General features: G+C 42.9%; 1 protein-coding gene across 5 annotated transcripts in view; it reads left to right on the top strand.

The window, feature by feature from the left end:
- The window catches only part of ETV6 (ETS variant transcription factor 6), a 144,955-nt gene that overhangs the window by 93,493 nt on the left and 28,993 nt on the right, over positions 1-22,469 (top strand). For all 5 annotated transcript variants that reach the window (XM_040564374.1, XM_040564365.1, XM_040564399.1 and 2 more), the window contains 3 exons: positions 9,959-10,123; positions 13,911-14,045; positions 18,891-19,433. In XM_040564374.1, the coding sequence (XP_040420308.1) occupies positions 9,959-10,123; positions 13,911-14,045; positions 18,891-19,433 (843 nt within the window). The remainder of the gene's footprint in view (positions 1-9,958; positions 10,124-13,910; positions 14,046-18,890; positions 19,434-22,469) is intronic.

Raw genomic sequence — 22,469 nt, 5'->3', positions numbered from 1 at the left:
TAACCATTTCCCCCAGTTCTTTAATATTTAATGTCACCTGAAGGCAGGTCTTCCCATAAAGCACAGAAGAACTAATACACTGGTGGATCAAAGCAGGCTTTTATAGCCCTCCTGGATTAGGAGTCTGAAGGAGAATGCCTGTATGGACAGAGACAGAGGTCCAAAAGTGAAATCGTTTGAAGTAAATGTATGACATGCTCTGACCACATGCTGGTGGTAAAATTTCCTTTACACTGGTTTGCTCAATGGTTACAGGCAAAGCATGCCATGGATCTGGCTGCACTGCCAAACTCTGCTTTCCCAGTAGCAGCACGAATGCAGCTGCACCTCACAAGGCTTGGAGCCCCAGTGCTGAGGAAGCCAGCGTGTGACATCTTGCTGTCACAGCATAGACTGTTCTGTAGCGGAGCTGGCCTCACGTTCCCTGGAAACAGCCTGGAAAAAATACTCTTTGTGTATACACTCCCCCCTCCCCAGCTCTCACAATCATGGCTGAGTTAGGAAACAAAGTCCCAGCCAAAATTCCTCAAGGGAAAGGGACCCAGCTTCATCAGGATGTGAGCCTCTGAGAACAAAATCTCCTTGTGAGAAGAAAGCAGCTTCTTAATACAGGAGGATTACAGTGTCTTGCTATGTTGGTGGTGGTGTTTTGCTGGCATGTGAAACTGAGATTTCAAAACTTTCCACTTGATTCAGCTGTGCAAAAAGGACTTCCTGACCTCTCTTCTGAAATGGTAGAATCACCTATAAGTTTGCAGCCATTTGGAAGATCAAGGTGGTCTAGCTGGTATGAGGTTAAACTGATAAATTGCTGAAAGAACCACCTTAATTTTAGCAGCTGCATTGATGGTAACTAGCAACTGTTTCATCAGTTTTTCATGTCTTTGTGGAGCGCTGATGGGATACCCAAAATCAGGGCTTTCAGTTCCATCACCAGTAATACTACTAAGCATGGTCATAGCTTTAGCACCCCTCTCCACTGCGCAGCAGGCAGCAGGCAAAAGACTTAAGTAAAACCATATGTAGGTCAAGACTAGCAAGATCTATTTATTTCTAATTGCTTACAAATTTTCAACACCCTAGGCAGGGATCAAGGCTATATTGTGTTAAAAAAAAACCCAAAACATTAACAATCCATTATAATACATTTTTTTTTTTTTTGGGGGGGGGGGGGGCGGGGGGGGGCATTATTTGAAGTTAAAATTACTGTTGCCAGGACACCCTGAGTAAGCTCCACAAGAAGTAGGAAGGAAATGTGGGTGTTAACTAAGGGTGTAAAGATGCTCTGTAGTTGTCCAGTTGTAAAAAGGAGCAAAATATAGTTCCTAGATTCAATTCCTACTATAATAGATTTGGTGTATGGGCAGGTGTCCAATGATTTTGTACCTCCCATCTATAAAAGCTATAACAATCTAATCTGTCTGCAGTTGTAAGGCACTGTGTAGTGTAAATGTGCAAGTATTACTAATAGTAGTAATTCACGGATGCAGCAGTGACCGTATTCAGTATAGGAAAACTGTGAAGAGTGTTTAGGTCTGAATTTTGACCTAGATTACGATGAATTGTTTTGAAACAGTGAAGGTTTTCTGAGAAATAAATGATTTTTTTTATAATCTCCGTGATTTTTGCTTGCAAAACCACTTGCTTCTTGCAGTGTGGTCTTTTGAGCTAGCTAACCCATGTCAGTGTCAGGGCTCAGCTAGTTTTGTTTAGGATATAGTTTTTGCACATACAAGGAAAAAAAGCAACAGAAGACATTTCTTTCAGCTCCTTTTGGAAGGGAGCAGTAGGAAAGCAATGTCTGCTCTGTGGAAAACAGCCAAGAATTGGTTGAGAAGGAGTCAGGAGTGGATTAGGACTATGACTGGGATCAGATCCAAGCCAACATTTCCCCATTCCCCATCCCCCAGCCAGCTGTTTCTGTTGCACGAGCTGCTCTGGTAGGAATCCCATGGTCACCTGCCCTCTCCAGCTGTGGTCATGAGAAGAGCAAAGAGAGGGGTCATCTTGGACCCAGGCAAGTTCTTTGCTGCATGTGGTAACTGCGGTAGCGGGTGCAGTCAGCCGAACAGCGTTGTGCTGTCAGCAGCTCACTGACTCACTGTCACGCTCTGGCCTTCCCTGAATGTGGTGCCCAGATGCAAAAAGCCAGCCTTCATCCTCCCCTGGAAGGAGTGCTCTTGCTGGGCTTCTAAGAAGGTTTTTGCAAACAGCATGAAAGGAAGCTGGAGCTGTTCTGCACAGTTCTTGAAAACTCTTGGACATGGCTCATGGAATGAATGCCTAGAAAACAGGCTGGTCTTTTCATCACCCCTTTGGATGCTTGCTTCTTTGGCTGGTAGCTTTTTCCTTCCAGAACTTAGAACAGTGGCCTCTTCAGCATGCATATCAGCACCATTTATCTAGACTGATCTGCCCCAGGAAAGAGGAGGGCATCCTGCATGAATTCTCCATCCAGGCTGCAAACTGCCTGTCCACAGCAGGTAGGCTGCTCCTGTATTGTAACATTTTCCGTGGCTGATCCCATATAGGGGCAGCTTACAGAGGAAAGAGCACTAAATCCTAAGGTCTGCTTTTTCTGCAAGCCAACTCCAGATGATGCAGGTGGAAACAGAAAGGAGTGGGGCAGCCACTGTGGCTCAAATACTGATTTCAGTTACAAGAAGTGCAGCACAACTGGCCACGTTAAATGACTGTGGCTGCACTTGAAGCTTTATTCTGACATCAGTTACAACTGTAAGGACTTCAGGAATTGGTCTGCGTTGTTCAGGGACTTTTCTGGCTGTTGTTGGGGCAGAGGATCTTAGACATAGCTGAGTAATTTTGCATAGGAGAGTTACTTACTTTACTAACCTGTATCTGTGAAGAAAAGGTTTGGCTATAGAGTGAGAATATGTTCTTCGTGTTATATTCTGCAGAGTGTGGCCTTTCGTCTCTCCTTTCGCACTTAAACTGACTTCAGACTTTGTGGGGTTTTTGTACCGGTGACTTCATCTGCCGTCATTAATCAGCAAGCTATCTCAACCCAGCAAGCTAATTTAGAGTCCTGCTTGTGCATTTGATCAGCAAATGCAAACTGTGTGTAATGTCAGCAGGTCAGAGAGGTGATGGAACATGGGATTTTCACTTCAGTTCCAGAAAGGGCCATAGTTGCTTCCAGGAAGCTGAGCTTGGCACTGGGTGTGGGGAATTGAAAAGATTTATTTCCCTGTATGAGAGCTCAGCGCTTGATCATTCTAATCAAGCATTTTCCAATCAATATGTTTCTTACAGGCTTTCCAAAGGCTGCATTAGAAAAGCAATTTTATTTATTTTATGACCCTGGAGCCCTAAGGGATTAGGGTGTGTCAACTTTGCAAGTCTTTGTACAGACAGTGGGAAAAGAAAGGCTGGGTCACGGGGCACAATGCTAGCAAAATCAGCATGGAAGGAATCTGTCCCAGTGCTTCACAAGGCTTGTTTCTGTAGCATGTCTGCATACACAGGGGCCCCAAAGCAGGTACTCAGCACAAAGCATTGCGTCTGATTGTGTTCCGTCTCCAACACCCTGTTCAACAGGACAGCAGGAGACATGAGCCTATTCCTTTTATTTCAGATTACTATTGAAAAAAGCTGTTTCACCCTCTGTTCCCAGCAGTGTGGGAAGCTTCCCTAAGCCTTGTCATTCTGATTACAGGCAGTTTTATACCTTTTTAAAGGACACGCAAGACCCACCAGGGTCTCTGTTCCTGCCCATCACACAAGTCCTCTGTTCCCTATCCAATCGCTTTTTTCCTGACCAAGGTCTGTAAAGGCACATTTTCTTCTGCTGCCATCCATCTCCCTTGTACCAGTTTGTACTTGCCTCCCAAATAATTCTCCCTGAGGATTAGCCAGGATTAACCTTTCCCTGTTTTTATATCTTTGCTTATCTCTGGGCCTCCAAACTACAGAGCCAGCCTTTTACTGTAGGATGAAGCAATCTCCGTGGGCCAGCAGCAGCAACCGGCTACTGCCTCTCCGCTGCATCATCCACACGTGGGCCAGCTCAAGGACACTTATTTAGGCTCCCACCTGCATGGGGATAGCTAAGCATGCCCCAGATGTCTGTCACCTGCTCCCCAGCTCTGAGGAATTAGAAAAAATTCCCCGGGAAGCAGAGTCCTTCATCTTCCTGCCTTTACCATCCATAGTCCAGGTAGGCCTAAAGGGCTGCTGACCACCTTCTGGGTGGGAGCCTGGCAGCACTGCTAGCAAAGGGAAGGCACTTGCAATAGAAAATCAGAAAATACAGCATAAAATTCACTCTCAGGAGGACCTCAGCGCCCAGCTCGTGATTTAACTTGAAACTTCCTCCAGCGTAATCAGCTCTCAGCTGTTGAACTCACTGCTGCAGCCCATCTCGGGGAGCAGTATCTCACAGTTTGTGCTGCCAGGTTCAGAGCAGGGCCCCTGGCTTACATCAAGCATCAGTGCCTCTGAGCACTAGGGGAACCAGGCAGCAGCAAGGACAGCACTGCAGGAATATCAAGCAGGACTCACTCAAAGCTGCTGTGCAGCACTTTGCACTTTCAGTGCACTTCAGATGTTAACTGGCATGATACCTCTGTGCTTTTTAGTACTCTAGCTTTCCAAACAAAGAAATAAGACAGAAGGAGAGGACCTTTAAAAAGTCTCATTCACAGAGCCTGGGAGAAGGATCAGAATCTAATCATATGCCTTTCTTCCAGACTGTGTTGCCTTTGCACAGAAATGAAGAGAAAAACACATGCTCATGCCTCTGTCTTGTTTCACATGCACCAGTTTATGCAGAACAACATGTTATGCTTTATGGGTATCATGGAAGAATTTATTTAATTAATAACAAAAAAGAGAGCTTCAGTTCCAAAAGAGCTAGTTGGTAGCAGACTTTCAAGTCTTCTGAGCTTTTCCAGAGTTGTTTTCCCAGTAAAGGCTCAAGCATTGTCCTATAGTTGGAGCCAGGCTGCCTGATGCTGCCAGCGTGAGGATGCATCTGTCCCTGGGTGTTCAGAGATCAGCTGCAGATTTGCATGCGCTGGCTGCTTTGCTGTTTGCCCAACTGTGCTAAGTAGCTTTGGGCGTGGGAGTGAGAACAATTCTATCTGCCCCCCAGAAAGCAGGGATAAAGGAGAGGTCTGTCTTTACCCCCTTCTCGCCTCCTCATTCTGCCTGCCAGGCAGCCAGCCGTAGAGGATGGAGGGCTGAAGTGGAACAAGAAGATAACACGAAACTCACTGCGAGTGCTGTTTCCGTCATGCAGGCTGTAGTGTGGCCGTGTCCTCATATTGAAACTAAAACGTAACAGCAGCTCTCAGTTATACTGTACATGACATCGTGCACTGGATTTGCGTCTTCAGATTGTTCCAAATGAGTCAAGGTGAAAACAGCCTACAGTACGTTGCACTTCACATTTCAGACATATCTGCTACGTGTATTGTACATAGCAACTCATACCATAAAATACATACCTTCTTTTCCAAAGGAAAGGAGTTGCTAAACGTGAGTGCATCGCAAGGTTCAAGGTCAGCCACATCTTCTTAAAAAACAAAGTTGTAACCCCACCAGAAGTCTATGGCCTGTTGCAAATATTGCTGGCTGACACTGCAGTTTTGTGTGCCAAAGGCTGGTCCAGGTGGTCAGAGCACTGCGTTCCAGCCTCAAAGCCTGACCGTGCTTAAGTTTCCTGAGGGGCTCACTGTAAAAACAGGTGTGAAGCCTTTAGAGACCATCAACTTAAACTCCTCTTCAACACACCAGTACGTTCTGGTGTGTGTGTGTGCATGTGAAGTGCTCTGTGTGTGTGCGTGCGTGCATAAATGCTTGAACATATGTAAACAATTTTACTGCCTACTCGAAGAAGAAGGTGTAAATTAACCCATCAGCCCCTCTCCTTTGTACTTGTTTTTGCTCTCCAAGAATGTAAAGGAACAGAGATTTCTTCTGCAGTCCAGATGGTTATCAGCCCGTGCCCCTGGATTGTGAGAATTGATCACTCTTGGCTTTTATAAGCTGGCTGATGTAACAGGTGTTAGAAGCAGGACTTCAGGTGAGGAACAAGCAACGGAAGTAGATCATCTACTAAGACACCAGTAGACTACTAAGTGCTCCAGCCTGCAGCATTAGAAAGGGGAGCAGGAATTTAGCTCCCTGTTTAGTGCATATGAAGCTATCAAATCATAAGCACATCTGTAAATTACTGTAGTTTACTATACTGGTGATAGTGCTTGGAAGCTGATGGAAGACAAACTAGAAACTATGCTGGGATCTCTCAGAGACAGATTTTGACAGTTTACGTGGCTCTTTTTAATCTGCTTTCAGTTGGTGAGTTCAAGAACTTTTCGTTAGTGTTTATTTTTACACAGAGAGGGAGACTGAGGTTGGGAACGCTTGCCAGATTTGAACTAGTAGAGCAGTGGCAGAGATGGGAGCAGTGCCAGGTTGACTCCCAAGGCAAAATTCACCCTCTGCAGTCCATGGCCACTCTGGCTACCGAGGGGGCAGGCTGGCAGAGAGGCAGAGTCCGCTGTGCCTGATCAGCACCTACTGAAAGCAGCAAAGCCTTCCCACTGATTTCACCAGTCAGTCCAGCAGGCAAAACCCCGTCCTCATTTTGTAGCACAGCACTCTCTTTGCTCACTTTATTCTGCTTGGTAAATATCTTTGTTAGTTCAAGACAATGCTGTTAGCTTTCACAGAGAAGAAAACTGGAGAGATAACAGAGCCCATTTTCCTCCACCGTGGGTATGACAATAAAAGAGAAGATGGAGAGGGAAAAATAAAAAACAGCATCCAAAAAAGAAAAAATTGTATAAGCAGGATTAGTTTTCTTTCATGGAGAGTATAGAAAAGCATTTTCAGGACCTACTGATAGCCATTTATGCTGTGCTGTAAAATCTGTTCAGCTGCAAAGCCAACCCTCTAATGCCCTTGTTTTCATGATACCAACAGCTTCTTTTTAAGAAAGGGCAAAGAAGGTGGCATGCAAGTTTAGCAAATGCAGTACTGCACTTGAAAGGATTATTTATGAATGGCAGTTTCTGAAGCACTTTCGGCAGCGCTGGTGTGCACCCTGAGGAAAGCCTCCTGTGACTGAACTGATTCAGCCTCACGAAGCAAATGGGCATGCAGTGGGGACAGGCAACTACAGAGCGCTTTGTGGAGAAACCAACTTCCCAGGAAGGTGACATGGCAGGGAGAGAAGGAAATGAGAGAAGTGGCAATCCATCCAGGGAAAAGCAGATAACATATTTTATAGCACTTCATATCTTCAAAACACAATGCAAGCATTGAATTATGGTATCACCCCATGGGTGGAGAGATATAGCTCCTCCACCCCCTCACTTTAGCGCTAGCCAAACTGAATTAGAAAGGCTGCATGCTCATTTTCAGTAACCAGAAGCCAGGTGGTCCTAGGACATAATGTTTTTTGGCTTCCTTTTTTTTTTTTTTTTTTTTCTTTTTTTCCCATGAAGACTCTGTCTCCCCTTCTCACAAGCTACAGAGATGCTGCTGAAACCCAGCAGAGACCTGATGGGCACTGTGTCTTCTTTCTGAGTTGCCAGCACAGCACACCTGGCTCAGACCAGCCTCTGTAGGCTGTTTGGTGTCTAGCGCTGATCAGTCGAAGCTCTGTTAGACATGGTACTTTTAAATTAATTGAACGAATGCAAAAGTATACTGTCAACCAGCACATAGGAAGTCAGGATTGATGTTTGTACAGGGAGTGATTTATTTATTATGTTGTTATCAGTAAGGGAGCATGCAGGTTAAGTTATCATACAGCTCTGCTCATTGCAGCCTGATTTTCCCAGCAATGTTTTGTTTCTTGCCTCATCTTGTGAAGAGCGCATCAAAACTCCAGCTAGATTTCCACATTACAGCATTCCTTTAGGCAACTTACTGCTTGCATGGCATGGTAAAGGGGGAAGATAGAGGCAGAAGCCATGCACGAGCATTTCAAGCTCTTCCCAGATGTTTTTTATACCTTTCACAAGTTGTGCTCTGGCTGCATTGCATTTAACTTCTGTCTGCTTTACCTAGCTGCAGTCAATGTACATCCTGTCCAGCAGTAGACTGGGATCTGCAGTGTGTTTTCTGCAGGAATAAGTTTGGCATTTTAGATGACAGTTTGTATGTCTCTGAGCAGATCTACACCTGACTGCACTCCCTTCGAAAAGAAAGGACCTACAGAAAACTCTGACCTCAGCAATCAGATCCCAATTCAATATGAGGGGAGAGAATTTAAGTCCTTCATAAATAAGCAAATGCTACTTCTTATGTCTGTGTGGCACTGTGCTACAGGGGTAGTTGGAAGCTGATGGAAACTCTTGCAGCTGCCATGAAGACATCCCTTCCTCAGATCGGCCCTGACCCTTTTTCAGGCTTGATCTCCATGCCTGCTCCAGCTCAGATTCAGTTCTTTGTGCAGCTGTGGTGCTGGGACTTTCCAAAGTCTCTGTCTGGGAATCTGGCATAGCAGCAAAATGCAATTCACTCTTGCTAAAACAGAAAACAGGGTTGCCTATCTGTTAAAGCAGTTAAAAAAAAAAAAAAGGGCAAAACAAAACAGTAAAACAGTACGAATCTCCCAGATTTCTTTTAGGACTCAGTAAGATGAGGGTAATCAGATTTCATAGAGTGGTGTGCCAGGAAGGAAATTTCTTCCCATGTGCAGCATACAATCAGCCAGGTGCAATATGAGGAAGGGAGGTTCATCTTCCTCTGAAGCATAAGGTATTAGCCCCTGCCAGAGGCTGTGTACCAGAGATCTGATCAGATATGGCAAATTTTATGTTCCTATGCACAGTGTGGAGCTTTCATTTCTACGCAACACATTGTAACAAGTTAAACAATGAGTCATCTCACGAGGGGGAAAAGGAAAGAAAGCTTTTATCTCCCAGTGGATTGGAGATAATCTGTCTACCTAGGTATAAACAGCTCTTCACTGTGATGTCTTCTCTCCAGGAGGAAGCTGGTCTTATTCTGACTGTAAAACAGATCTTGAATTATCACACCTCCCATATCTCTCTGCCTGGGCCCAATGAATGTGGCTAGCAAAAGATCTTTGACTTTCATGGTAACTTGGTTGGGCCCCTGTGGCTGAACTCCGGGCTGTATGTGCTGCATGGGCTGTTTGGGGGAAATGGAGTGCCGGACTCTCCTTGGAGGCCTGGAAAATCTATGCCCAATGCAACACACCTGCTACTTTACAATAAAGCACCGTACCACCTTCATATGGTCAGGGCTGCACTGGTGGTACCTTACTGCTGTACAGGAGACACAGCATGAAGCAGTACTAAAGGTGCCAGAGCCTCAGCACTTACTTTCCTCTCCAGTGTGGGAATAGGAGCTACTAGCCTAACTGCATCTGCGGGAGGGGTGTGCCGGTCTGAAGGCACCTCTCTAAACAATACCCACTTACATATACACTGTTAGAGAGGCTATGTGCAGCAGCGTTCTTTACAGTCCACACCCACCTACAGGGAAGTACAGAGGTCTCTTGTATCTGACTGCTCTTTGTTATGCTTGATCTGTTGCTTTATGAGGGGCGTGAAGAGAGGACACTCCTCTCTTCTAGGAGAGGACACACACAAAGGATGGATGGAGCCAACAGCTTAGTCTCCTGCCTGCTCTGCACCTTAGAAGGAGCAGGTGGGGGACAATTCCATCTCACAGTGGGCACTTGGAATTAAGTAATATCCTATAAGCTTTGGGGGATGCTGAGGCAGTTCTTGTTTTTCTGAATGTCTAAAATAAACCACGATGCCTAAGCTGATGAAGTGTTGCACAGTCCAGTGCTTAGTGTAATCCTACATTACCATGGCATCCCTCTCCCACACCTTGCTCAGAGACTTTGCATGTTAGGGTGTGGGGAGAAATGGGGTTTCACTGGTATTTGCCTATATTCCCATGCGTTGTCTCAATTTTGTAACACAATCACGGTCTCTTCCTGCCGCAGGTTTGCAGCCCGTTTACTGGAGCAGGGATGATGTGGCACAGTGGCTCAGATGGGCAGAGAAGGAGTTTTCCTTGAGGCCGATTGAGAGCAACACTTTTGAGATGAATGGCAAGGCTCTGCTGCTCCTGACCAAAGAGGACTTTCGATACAGGTCTCCTCATTCAGGTGAGGATTTCTTACTGAAGCAATGACTGAAAAGAGAGAAGAAGCTGGAACAGAATCTGGAGAGGGACAGAGGAGGATACAGTCATATTTGTTAGGGTGGACTGGGCCAGGGAGGAGAGAAGGGACAGAGCTGCTTGCTTGAATGAGGCAAGGACAAAAAGAACAATGTGGGAGAGAAATCCAGATACACCTGAATTGTAGGCAAATTTGAATGCAACTCTAAAACAAAAAAATGCAACCTGTTTCTCATTAAAACTCCCTGCAGAACTCCACAGAAGGCAAGCTTCTCTGGCAGCACTTCATGACTTCCAGCTCTTCCACATAAAGGCTTATCTTTTCACAGACCCAACTACAGCAGTAAGTTAATCAAGTGCTCCAGCCTCTTAAGAAGCTGGTATTAGCATTCTGCCTCACAGTTGGCTTGGCTGATGTGCTGCTAAAAGTGACTGCAAAACTTATCCCTGGGGGACCTTTCCTCTATTTTACAGCCCCTGTGGGCTTTACTTTACTTTGCCATATTCTCTCACATGCTGGAGTCTGGCCCAAGGCAGAACACAGACAGGTGTGTGAATCAATCAGCTTATTCTCAAATTATGTCTTCATTTATTCACAAAGAAGATTTAGAAATGTGTTATGTGGACTGCCTGTATTTATATCCCCTGTGGTCTGTCTGCACCAGCTTTACAGTCAGAGTAAGCCTCTGCCCTCCTTTGTCAGGGATGTTTAACTGAAAAAGAGTTGTGAGCTTTTCTTATGACCATACAAGGTACTCCTGTTAAATAAAAAGGTTTGTAATTCAATCACTGTAGGTTATCGAAGAATTTGGACCAAATGGTTGCAGAACTGCTGTTATGAGGCTTCCAGCACAAGGCTCACTCAGCACAGAAGTGCAGCTGGTGCTGCTTGGCTCTCGCTGATAAACAAGCAGTGGCACTAATTCTGCGTCAAGCTGCTTGGTGACTCCCTCAAACGCACCCCTGCAACCATCCTCCTGCAGAATCTGCCTCCCAAACTATAGCTTACATTGATTCTGTACAAAGTTTTCAAGGCATGTGATTTAAATGAGGTCTAAATTTATATGGAAGGAGATGCCAAACATACATGTCTATCACCACTATAATACATTAGTGAAAACTGATGCCTGGAAACATCCTCTGTTTAATATTGGTACACCATTTTGAATCATTTCATTATAAAATAACCCTGCCTTAAGACAAAAGGAGTATTGAAAGTGAGTAAGGACGGTAAAGGACAGCTTTGTGTGTATCTTGTTTGCTACTCCTCTTATCATCCCAGTGCCTTGCTGCCTACAAGTTATGCCTCTACTCTTCCCTCTGTGTGCTGTGATGGCTCTTGAAATGAGTAGGATTGAAATGTTTGTAGGCTAGAGATAGAGCATTCCAAGAAAAGAGCCTCTGGCTTTTAAATACACTCAGTGCAGAAGGTTAAACTCTTGTTTACCTAAATTCGGGTTTAAATGGCCTCCACCCTTTCTTTTTCTCTGCTCTTTTTCTCTAGATATTCCCTACTGATAATAAGCATTTTAGAGGATATCTCAGTAAGTCCCTAAAAATGTGAGTGACTGTAGGTAAAGGGAGATTACCTAAACGTTTCCCAGAAACAAACTACACATTACATATGAAGTCGAAGAAAAACTATGAAATAATGCTTGCCATAGAGCTTTAAGTTTTTCAGGAGTGTAGGTACATAAAAGCTGTATCCTTTCCACTCATGGTTAAACCAGTAGAACAGCATCCACTCCCCCCAGTGGTCCTAGCAATAAAGTGGGCTCACAGCCCCACAGCTGTTCTCCTGTTTAGTGCTGGCGAGGGAAAGGGAGAGAGCAGAGGAGGGAGAGAGTGGGAAGAGACTTCTCACTTTTGTAGCTAGTACAATTGCATCTTTGTGGTGCATAAATATAACTGTTTTATTAGGTAGAAAAAGACTGCCAGTTGTATGAACATTTTCACTAATCTGTCGGGCCAAATTGAAAGAGGCACAAATTTGCTACCTTATTGCTTGGAGTGTTACAGCACTAGTTATGATTATGCCACTATTGCATTCAAAGATGCAAATTATGTGGTAAAATCACTTTTTAGACTTTTATGTACTAAACATGGAAATGGTAACTGGATTCTCGAGGCTTTGTTTTTAATTAGATATTCAGGTATTACAATCACCTCTTTAAAATGCCCTAAAGTCACTGCTGAGACAGTAAAAGCAGCCAAGATGCTAAAAATAGAGGAAGCTGAACCGTGGAAAGCAGGATAGCTTTAACTATTTCATGCTAAGACACCAAACTTCTCCACAAGTAGAACATTGGCAGTTTGTAGAGGAAACAACTGAATGGCACACAGCTTACAGTCTCATAGGAACAATTACTAACCCCACACACACTTGAGAAAACTTTCCTAGAAAATCCAAGGTTTCCTAGTTGAAACTTCACGGAGTTCCTTTTCAGATAATATGCTTCTGCTGTAACCTAGTCCTCTATAGTATGAGGTATGAAAAACAGAGGAGAGGAGGCAGAATTAAAGCTGGGAGACTTCCTACCCTGTGTACCTTTTTACTTGGAAATGTGCAATCAGTTACATTACACAAAACGTGTAAGTACCTAGGTATTTCATATAGATGTTGCTGAAGGGAGGGCATCAGTATGAGATGTAATACTTAAGAAGACACAAAGGAAGCAGTTAACACATTGGTCTCCTAGATAACTACAGTGAAGTGTTCCTCTGAGGAAGGATATAACAATTCTGGTGACAGGGAATGGGGGAGGGGAAGCAACGAACAGTATGCTTGCACCCCTAAAAGAAACAAGCATTTGGATCAAGTCATGTCAGCTTGGTGTAGTAGAATCTACTGCAGACACTTTTGTGGAAGAGTGATACAATAGCAACTAGCAGACCGTATTTGCCTATCCAGAGCACCAAGTCCTCTGCATTAAGCTCCTTAGTATGCGTCATATCCCTCTTCTAATATTGCCTGTTGCAGTGAGCCCTATACAGATTCTAGTATCAAGAAATAAATAGTTTTGGGACCCCATTTGGGCTTTCCAGAAGTCCATCCTGGGACACCAAGAATGATGTACAGAAGTTCCTAAGGCAGCTGTAGCAGTCAAGTATCTGCAGAAGTTGTCACCACAGCAAGGGAGTTCAGGATAGTTAAATCTCTTCTTTTCAAGTCTCTGAGTTCACCCCAAAGTAACTTATCTCCTAGATTGGAGTAGCCAGTAGCACACTGCCTCAGCACTTGAGGCAACAGTGTTGCATGGAGAGGCTTTACAAAATCTTCTTTCTCCTTGCCTCATGAAGCCTAAATCGGTCAGTAATTAGGGAAAAACACCGCATTTGCTCCCAGCAACTCACTGCATAATCATGGGTCCTGTATTTAAGAATTATGTGTCCTGAGGTGTCTTAGCTAAAAAACTGAGGCTGTGATGAGAGAAGGTGGGACACTGAATTGACTGCTGCTTGTAAAGGTTTTGAACTTCCGGACAGGCAGTTATGTAGCCTGAAAAGGCCCTGTATTGGGATTATAAGAGACACTTCTCATTCTCCCATTCTTCCACAGTCATACACAGAGGTGTGACACGTGGCTTTTCTTTTTCTTTTTTTCCTTTCAGGGAAGAATGTTGCAAAACAGTCAACTGCAGGATTTTACTTCAGGCATGTTTGCATCTGAAAATAGCACCCAGGAGCCATGAATTCATACATCAGATGGCTAAATGAGTCTTCTCAGCAGTATGTAGGTGTTCATTTCCTTTTTCCTGCTGTTTGTCTTTCAGGCGATGTTCTGTATGAACTCCTTCAGAATATCCTGAAGCAAAGGAAAGCTCGTATGCTGTTCCCACCTTTTTTCCACCCTGGGAACTCAATCCATGCTCAGCCAGAGGTCCTATTACACCAGAACCATGACGAAGGTAACTGTCTCATTCTTATGGGAGCTATTATTATGGAGGCCACTTGAGTAAGGCTGTGAGGAATGATGTCATTTTCTTGCTCCAAAGTTATTTAAATAAAGCTACTCTCCTCCCTTTGTCTTGATAGCTGTTAACAGTCACCTGGTCTAGGGAGTCAACTATCTATTCTCCATTTATTTTCTATTATTCAGTCCTGCTTCCAAAGCCTGCTTAAAAACTATGCCAAATGTAGTTTAAAAAAACATGCCAGAAAGTTTTATTGACCCCATTGATTCATTTCTCCTCATTCTCAGTTGGGTAGAAAAGGTGCATCATGGACTTTTAGTATCCTGTAGATGCAACTAGATGCAATTGTTTGCAGAGTAGGAGAAAAGGCAAACTCAGAGAGGAATGTCTAACTCAAAGTTACTTCAGATGACAATCTGTCAGCGCATTATTCCTGGCGCTGAGCCCATCTTGTTGCTCAGCTTTTGAAATGGTTGAACAATTCATTTTGAGAAAAGGTTTTTTTTTTGTTTTTTTTTTCCCCTGCAGGTTTTCTCTCATTTTTACCATCGGAAGTATTTGCTTAGTTTATTAGTTAGCCTTCTAGTAGTGTCCACACATACCATGCCTGTCACAGGTGGTGAAGAAAGAATAGATATGTGTTTGTGGCATTGCAGATTTGGGCTTCCTTTATTCAGTATCAGCGGAGATCAAAATATAAGCGTGTTTCCTTTAATGGAAATTTTAGTTTTTATTTTCTGGAAGTAAACACACTAAAGAACTTCCTGGTTATCTCCAAACCCCGAAAAATATAAAGCCTAAGCTTTTCAAGAGGTCCTTTCAATGAAAACACCAAATAGATTTCTTTTTTTAATTAGAAAAAAAATTGGAAAAATAAGTGTTTTTCCTTTTTTTAAATAAGGAGGATGAAAAAACAGAATTGGGCTAGGGTATCTCCCTAGTCTCTGCTCACTGGAGAAAAGATAAACAAATTGTCTCAGAATTCAACATGGGATTGCAAAACAAGATTCAGGGGCACTGTCAGACCTGTACAAGGAGCCCATAGCCAGCCTGATTAAGCCAGAATCAAAGGGCACCAACAAAACTTTGAGACTAAGCCAAGAGCAGGACAGCAGCAGGTGGGATCAGGACACTCCAAAGCGTTTCCACAAAGCTGTGTAAATATTTCAGATTAGAAGAGGGTGCTGCAGGTTAGGATGAGATTGAGTTGGCAAAGCTGTGCAGGAGAAAGTTGCCTAAAGTTTCAAGATAGGCATTTTGCAGCAGCCATTATAAAAACCTCTATTTTTTTCCTGAAGCTTGACATTCACCCATAGTTTTCCCTTTTTAAATTTCAAACAGAAATACAGGCTGCCCTCTCAGACACCCATGCATTAAAGATACAGAGCAGCTGAACAAAAGTGTTGAGTTTCAAACTAGAAAACCCAGAGGATTTCTGGGATGTTGAGTTGGTCTTTCACATGTCACTTAAAACATAAGCCCTTTGAATTCTAGTCCAACTTCTGACAGAGTACAGGATGCTTAAGAAACCATTCTCATTTCTCCTTCATGATATTCTCCTTTGTGACTGCTAATAGTACCGCTGTATTTTTTGAGAGATATGTGCTGTTACTTAAAACTTTCCGTACAATAACAAAAAATAGTTTTTGTTTTGGTACAAGAGGAACTTCGAAACAAACAAAAAAGACTACAGCTTGCCTGCCACATCCTCTGACCAACCAGAAAATCTTTATGCCAAAAATGTATAGGCAGGTGAATTTATTTATGTACTTTGACATTCCTCTTTCTTCCTGTTCCACAAAGTCACTTGGGAGAAACTAGCACAATTAAGTTTACCATTTTCCCTCAAGGGAATGCAACTTAGTTTTTTTAAACAAAAAAAGAATAAATGTGAGAAGCAGAGCTTAACCCCGCCTAATTTACAAACTGAGCAGGGGGGTCAGGTGTTTGGCACAATTGGCTAAATTTGGCTAAAGTTCACAGATATTTTTTTAGAGTCTGTCCTTATTTCAGTGACCTTTTTCATTTTCCTCTTCCAGCTTTCTTGATAGATTATACAATACATTTATGATTCTGCTTCTAAATGTTTTAAGTTCGTTAATCCAGAATCATCTGAGTCTGGATCAACATTTACATCTAATGGCTTTTTACTAACTTAAGCAAAGTGAGCTTGATTGAAACCAGTTGACCTTTGAGGATATCTCCAAGGTGCATTGGCATTGTCTTGGAATCTGCCCTCCAGGCATCAGTCTCTGGCCCTATAGAGGGATGAGCAATGGAGAGTGAATTATCTGCATCTCCAGTGGTCTTTCTGATGCAGCACTGAATCATTTGATAGGTTGCCATACAGGAAGCTTACACTGTTATTCCCTGCACTTCTTTTATGGGTGAGCACAGAGTGCCAGTCTTTGGGACTGCCACTGCAGTGACTGCTCACATCCACAGTGTGTGCAGCCCCACCCGTCCCTGTATGGATTAGATAGGTTAGCAATTTTCCTGAGCGACGATTTCCCTTTCACAGATTTCCCTTCAAGAAAAGACTGTTGGTTGCTCAGAATGAAGAGCCAGACTGAGGAATGAATCTATTCCTGCAGGAAATGATACACCATATGTGCTCAACTCACAGTCATCAGAGGTGTGAAGGAATGAATGTGATGAGGATTTTATTCTGTTCAGGGCCATTTGTGGCAATGGAACTGCTTGGAGCTGAGTTTGAGTTTGGGTTGTTTTGTGGTAAACAGCAACTTCAGCCATGAGGGGATTCTTTAGTTAAGTATTTAAAAGTGAAGATCGTGGAGGGAAGGGAATGCTGGTGTGAATCCTTTTCTGGTTCTTCCTCTTGCCCTATCCTGGCTCAGGATCACCATGGTTTGGAATCAGACAGAGAGGTCTGCTTCTGTCTGGAGTTTGTCAGAGCCAACTAATGTTTGCAAAGAGCTCAGTGGAAAGTACAGCAAGACAATCCTTTCTGCTTTCAGGATAGCTGCTCCCCACAGACACGTCACTTCAAATAAGTAGGACAAACAGTACAGTATTCTAGTATACACTTACAGGCCAGGAATGAGCACCGTGTATTTAAAAGTACAGTGACAGGAGCGGATAGTCTGCAGAAGATAGGACACTGAGTACAACTTGGGGGGAAGGGTATGAATAGTTTCTGCTTTCTTTCAGTTGTGGCAAAGAAATGAGACTTTAAGAAATGACTGTCAAAAGGTAGGTGCAGTCGTAGATTAATTCCTTTTCTTTGATCTTCACATCATTTTGGCTATAACATACTAGCTTGCCACATTGTATTTAAAGCTGTTTGTGTTTAATCAAGAACAATACATGGCTCTGGAGTTTCTTTTTGTCCAGGTATTTCATTGTGAGTACCTTAAATAGCTCTACAAATGTATTTTTCTTGTCTGGGACCTCAAGCATGTGAAATAAGTATTCTGAAGCCATGTAGTATCCACCTGAAATTTTAGGTTTTCCTGGAGCCTTCAGTATCCTTGTTTAGATGAGCAGTCTGTTGAGTAGGGGTAAAAAAGTTGATATGAAGGCTGGTGCTGTGTCAATGCCTGGCACTGCATTTTCTCAGGACTAGAGCTTTTCCTGTTCATACCTTTCTCTAGGTACATGTTGATCCTGCTCCTGCTGCCTGCCTGAGTTCCAGGATGGCAGGAGCCCCTGGATTTCCTGCGCACCTCTACAGGGTCTTCAACGTGTATCACTGCCTTGGCAAGAAAGCAAGAGAATCGTTCTTTTACAGAGGATCAGAGCAAATGGAGTGAACAAACAGGCAGCCACAAATAGGCAGCTACTTGTTTCAATTGTTGACATGTACCCAGCAGTTTCCTTCTGTTATCATCCAAGGCTTTCAACAAACAGCATTGAAATTTGATCTTTGTTTTTCAGATAAAAACCTGTTAGTCAGTGATCCCTGGTGGTATTTTCCTCTCTGTCAGTAATTTCCCCAGTCAAAATTGATGGCCTTAGCTAAGGTGAAAGTGTGCACTGTTTATGCCAAGCATTTCATTTTGTGAGGGGATTATTAGTATCTAAAGACAGTGATCCAGAGACATGATTTATGCCCCCCTAACTGTTAGGAATCACAGCCAAGGAAGTATGCCCATGCAAAAGTGACACTGGAAGTCCTCCTGCTGAAGAAATACAAGAGCTTATGTGGGACAAGGCAGCACAAGCTAACTACAGCAAGTTGAAAATATCCATATGAAGCTGTTAACACTCTTTTAAAATCAAGGCAGGGATAAAATTTAGCTAGTGTTTCATGAAGAGCTGCCTACCAGTGAATTTTCTTGGATAACCCAGTCCATATTTCACACTAAGATTCTGTGCCTTGACCCAAGTCTCTAGCATCCCAAACTTATCACTCAGTATTTTCCAGGAGACATTTTTCCTTTTTATCTCCGTCCTCTACATTGCAGTGCTCATTGTACAGTAACAGGAACCACACATAGAGATGTGAATGACAGGGTAAAAGTTTCAAAGCAGTTGCACAGAAATACAGTTAGTATAGCTAGATCAGATCTTACTTTCTTCACAAGTGTTCGAGTCAGCTACTCAAAATGGGATTTCTCTTAACACATTTCCCCAGGAGCTACTCATATGTGGTGATGGAGGGAGATTGTTTTCATGGTACTGATTTTGTTCAGTATAGTAACAACTATCTACATTTATGTGGTATTTTTCAGGGGATCTGTAAGTCACACAAACAAAAACATTTTCCAGCTAACAGCAGTACCCAGTAAACCCAGCTAGCAGTTTAGCAGTTAGATCCTACAGCTTGATCACAATATAGACTCTCTGTATTTTTTGTTTTTTTGTTTGTCTCCACAGATAGCTTTGTCCAGAGACCTTCAAGACCATCCACAGAAACAGTCCACCACAATACCCCAACCATTGAACTGTTGCATCGTTCTAGATCACCCATCACCAACAACCACCGTCCATCACCAGACCCCGATCAGTGGCCACTGAAGTCCCCTATGGACAATGCCATCCGTCGCCTCTCCCCAGCTGACAGGGTGCCAGGGTCAAGGCATCAGCAAGAGAACAACCACCAGGAGTCCTATCCTCTCTCAGTGTCCCCAGTAGAGAACAACCACTGCCTGCCTCCTCCTGAGGTGCTCCAGAAGCCCTTGAGCCCTCGCCAGGAGAACACCAGGGTCATCCAGCTGATGCCCAGCCCTATCATGCATCCTTTGATACTGAACCCCAGGCACTCCGATTTCAAACCTCCAAGGTTGTCTGAGGATGGGCTGCACAGGGAGGTAAAGCCAATCAACTTGTCCCACCGAGAAGAGTTAGCTTACATGAACCACATCATGGTGTCTGTATCCCCTCCTGAGGACCATGCAATGCCAATAGGAAGAATAGCGGGTAAGTGACATTCTCTAGGCTACACCAAAGTTGACACTCTTCATTCATACTGTGTTAATAGCTTCTCGTTTCCTTTTGCCACTCTGCGACCTCCCTCAGAAATTACTGGCATTCTGCAAGTTTCAGCACATCTGTGGTTTAGGCAGTTAAATGTGATTAAACCAGTTTCATGGCAGGTAAGCAAAGATGCAGTGACATGCTTGTGACCATGGAATGCATAATTAGTAACAGTGAAACACTTGTGTCCTGACGCTTAATGCCTCTTTACCTACTAGCAATCCATTTATTTCCCAAGATACCTATCTCCAAAGGCCTGTCCTACCAAGGTAATTTTCCAAGAGTTGCATTCACACTAGTGTCGAGCCCTATGGAAAGGCAGACACCTTCTGTCAGTTGCCTTTGAGATGGTGGGACTAATGAAAGCACACCTCAGAGTCCTACTTTGTAGGCTTTCCTGTGCTTCTTACACTAGGATTGTCCGTTTTTACAGAAACAAGGTTGCCTTTGTCCCACGCAAACCACAGTCATTGTCTCACTTTTGTTATCGTAAATAACTGACATCACAGCAGCTGAATCAGGAAGCTGAGGTTACAGATTTTTTTTTCGTACTTGAAAGGGAACTGTAAATAGATAGGGAGAGAGGGAAGGGGAATCCAACCACTTCAGAAATATGCTGAATGCCCCAATAACTAGTTTCTTTTGAGAGATGTAAATACATACCACACCCAAAAATGTTCCACAAATTTATGTCAGCAGCAAGCTAAAGTGATACCCAGTTCCTGTGGGGTATTACGTGTGTCCACAGAGGTACATTTTAAAATACCATGTTCATTTCTGTACTTACATGCCTTAAAATTGTTCCAGATGCAATGCTGCCTCAGTTTCAATGAGGTAGATTTTCTATTTTTTAAAGACTTATCGTATTATATCAAAAGGTACATATCTCACCAGCTAGTCACACAACAAGCACAAAAAGGATCATGATCCTTTCACCTAAGAGAGAGATAAGTTATGGAAATTAATCTTTTGGCATTCTTGCTTGACTGACGTTTGTCTCTCTCCTTTTGATTTTTATTACCCATACTAATTTCAGCAAGTTAAGAAATATACTTGATGTTATGGCAGAGAAGATACCCTACAGGTTTCATTACTGAAGCTTTCCTTTCCTTGAAATAATATTGGAAGATCAGGAGGATTATTTGTTTGGTTTCTTTTTTTGTAGAAGGAAACATTCTCTAACAATGAAGCCTAGACTAGAAAGAATATAAGAAAAAATATGTTTGTTTGTTTTATTGTTGTTTTTTATTTTCAAATTTAAACCCTGGAGTTTTCTTACATAATTAGGAATCTTTGGTTTCAGTGTACATTGTGCACTGGGTACAATGTCACCAGCCCTCTAACTAGTACTCTCGCATCCACTCCAACCCTGTGTTGCTTGCAGGGCAGCAGTGCCTTATGCCATGGATATTTGGACCTAACACAGTTGCTTAGCAAATATGTGTAGTAGTTTAAAGTGGTACACACAGCCTGAGCTGCTTCCACTTGCAGTTTAATGGCTTTGCTTAGACCAACCAGTAGCATGTCTTAAATAACTGGTGAAGTATTTCATACCAAAAGACCTGAGGCCTACTTGAGCGTTCATTTCCGATGAGGACAGTACTTTATGGCCAAAGGTAGGGGGGGTTACTTATCTGGCACCTGCTAACACTTTAGATTTCTACTGATAAATTTGTGTTCTTCCATCACTACTCCATGCCCAATTAAATTGTAAACACCAACAAGCCTCAGTTGCTGTGAAGGCACAAGCTAGTGCTATTCTGGTTGGCTTCTCTTGGATTCTGAACTCTAGCTGTATCCTATAAAAGGCTCACAGCCTATTTAAAGCTGGCCAAACCTGAATTACTACCAAAAATGTAAACAGCCCATTTTTCATACCTGAAGTCAACTTTATCTGTGCTGTTGAATTCAATGGCAGCATACTTAGGTCCCCTGGAAAGAAAGCACACACCTTTCTACCTGCTTCCCACCATCTCATAGCCTTCAATTTAGAGATCTTGACATTAAATGATTTAATTGTATGAACATTTCTTTTGTATGTCAACATAAATCTTTTTTCAAGTAAGTGTCTTTATCTTTACTGACACTGCTATAGATAACATGGAGGCTTTTGATGAACCATGACTTGCCACTTTGATTTAAGAGAGACCATGAGAATTTCAGCACTGGGCTCTTACATTGTGAAGATACGTCAATATAGATGTATTGATGAAAAAAGCTTTTTAGAAATCACTGGCATTATTTCCATGTTATGCATGAGAAAGACTGATGGGTAGGGTAATGAAAACACTTACCAATAGTCCAGTTGCAGAGCTAAGTACTTATTTACTTACACTGGTGAGAAGGGAGCCTGGACTTTCTATTGGCTTAACCATTTGCATGCAGGTGATTGTCATGGGAGACAGTGATGAGAAGCAGCTACCAGGGAAGCCCCAGGGGCTGCTGACTAAAACATTGAGCTGAGCTCCAAAACGTGTTCTATTCCAAGATCAGATATGTTAAAACGTAGAAGGAATTCTTCCTGGACTTAAGATACCTCACAGCCTCATAAACCTGTTTACTTGTAGATAGAGTCTATTTTTAAATGCAGTATGAAATTATTTGGTGCTGAGGAAGAAAACAATGTTTTTGCTTGGTGCTATCCATGAATACTCTTGTTTTGAGAAAGTCAATCAAGCTCCAGACTTCCTGTCAGACAAAATAATGACCTCTACAACAGGTTGGTTAATCTTTCCTACCTTTTTATGTAATATCATTTCTCAAAATACTAATTTTACTAGTAAAGTACTTTCTCTTTTACAGCAAAGAATTTAAAATTGAAGGCCTTATTTTCTTTTGCTCTATGGCCATTTTACACTTTTCTAGCAAGTAAGAGATATAAAGTATCTTTATGTTATTCATTAAGGTTCCATTTATTATTCATTTGTGGCTAGAGTTGATTTTAAAAACCATGTTTAGCTATCTTATCAACACAATATA

The sequence above is a fragment of the Cygnus olor genome, chromosome 1 (genome assembly GCF_009769625.2).
Source record: "Cygnus olor isolate bCygOlo1 chromosome 1, bCygOlo1.pri.v2, whole genome shotgun sequence".
In the NCBI taxonomy this organism is placed as follows: Eukaryota; Metazoa; Chordata; class Aves; order Anseriformes; family Anatidae; genus Cygnus; species Cygnus olor.
This window is presented reverse-complemented; position numbering and strand designations above follow the sequence as displayed.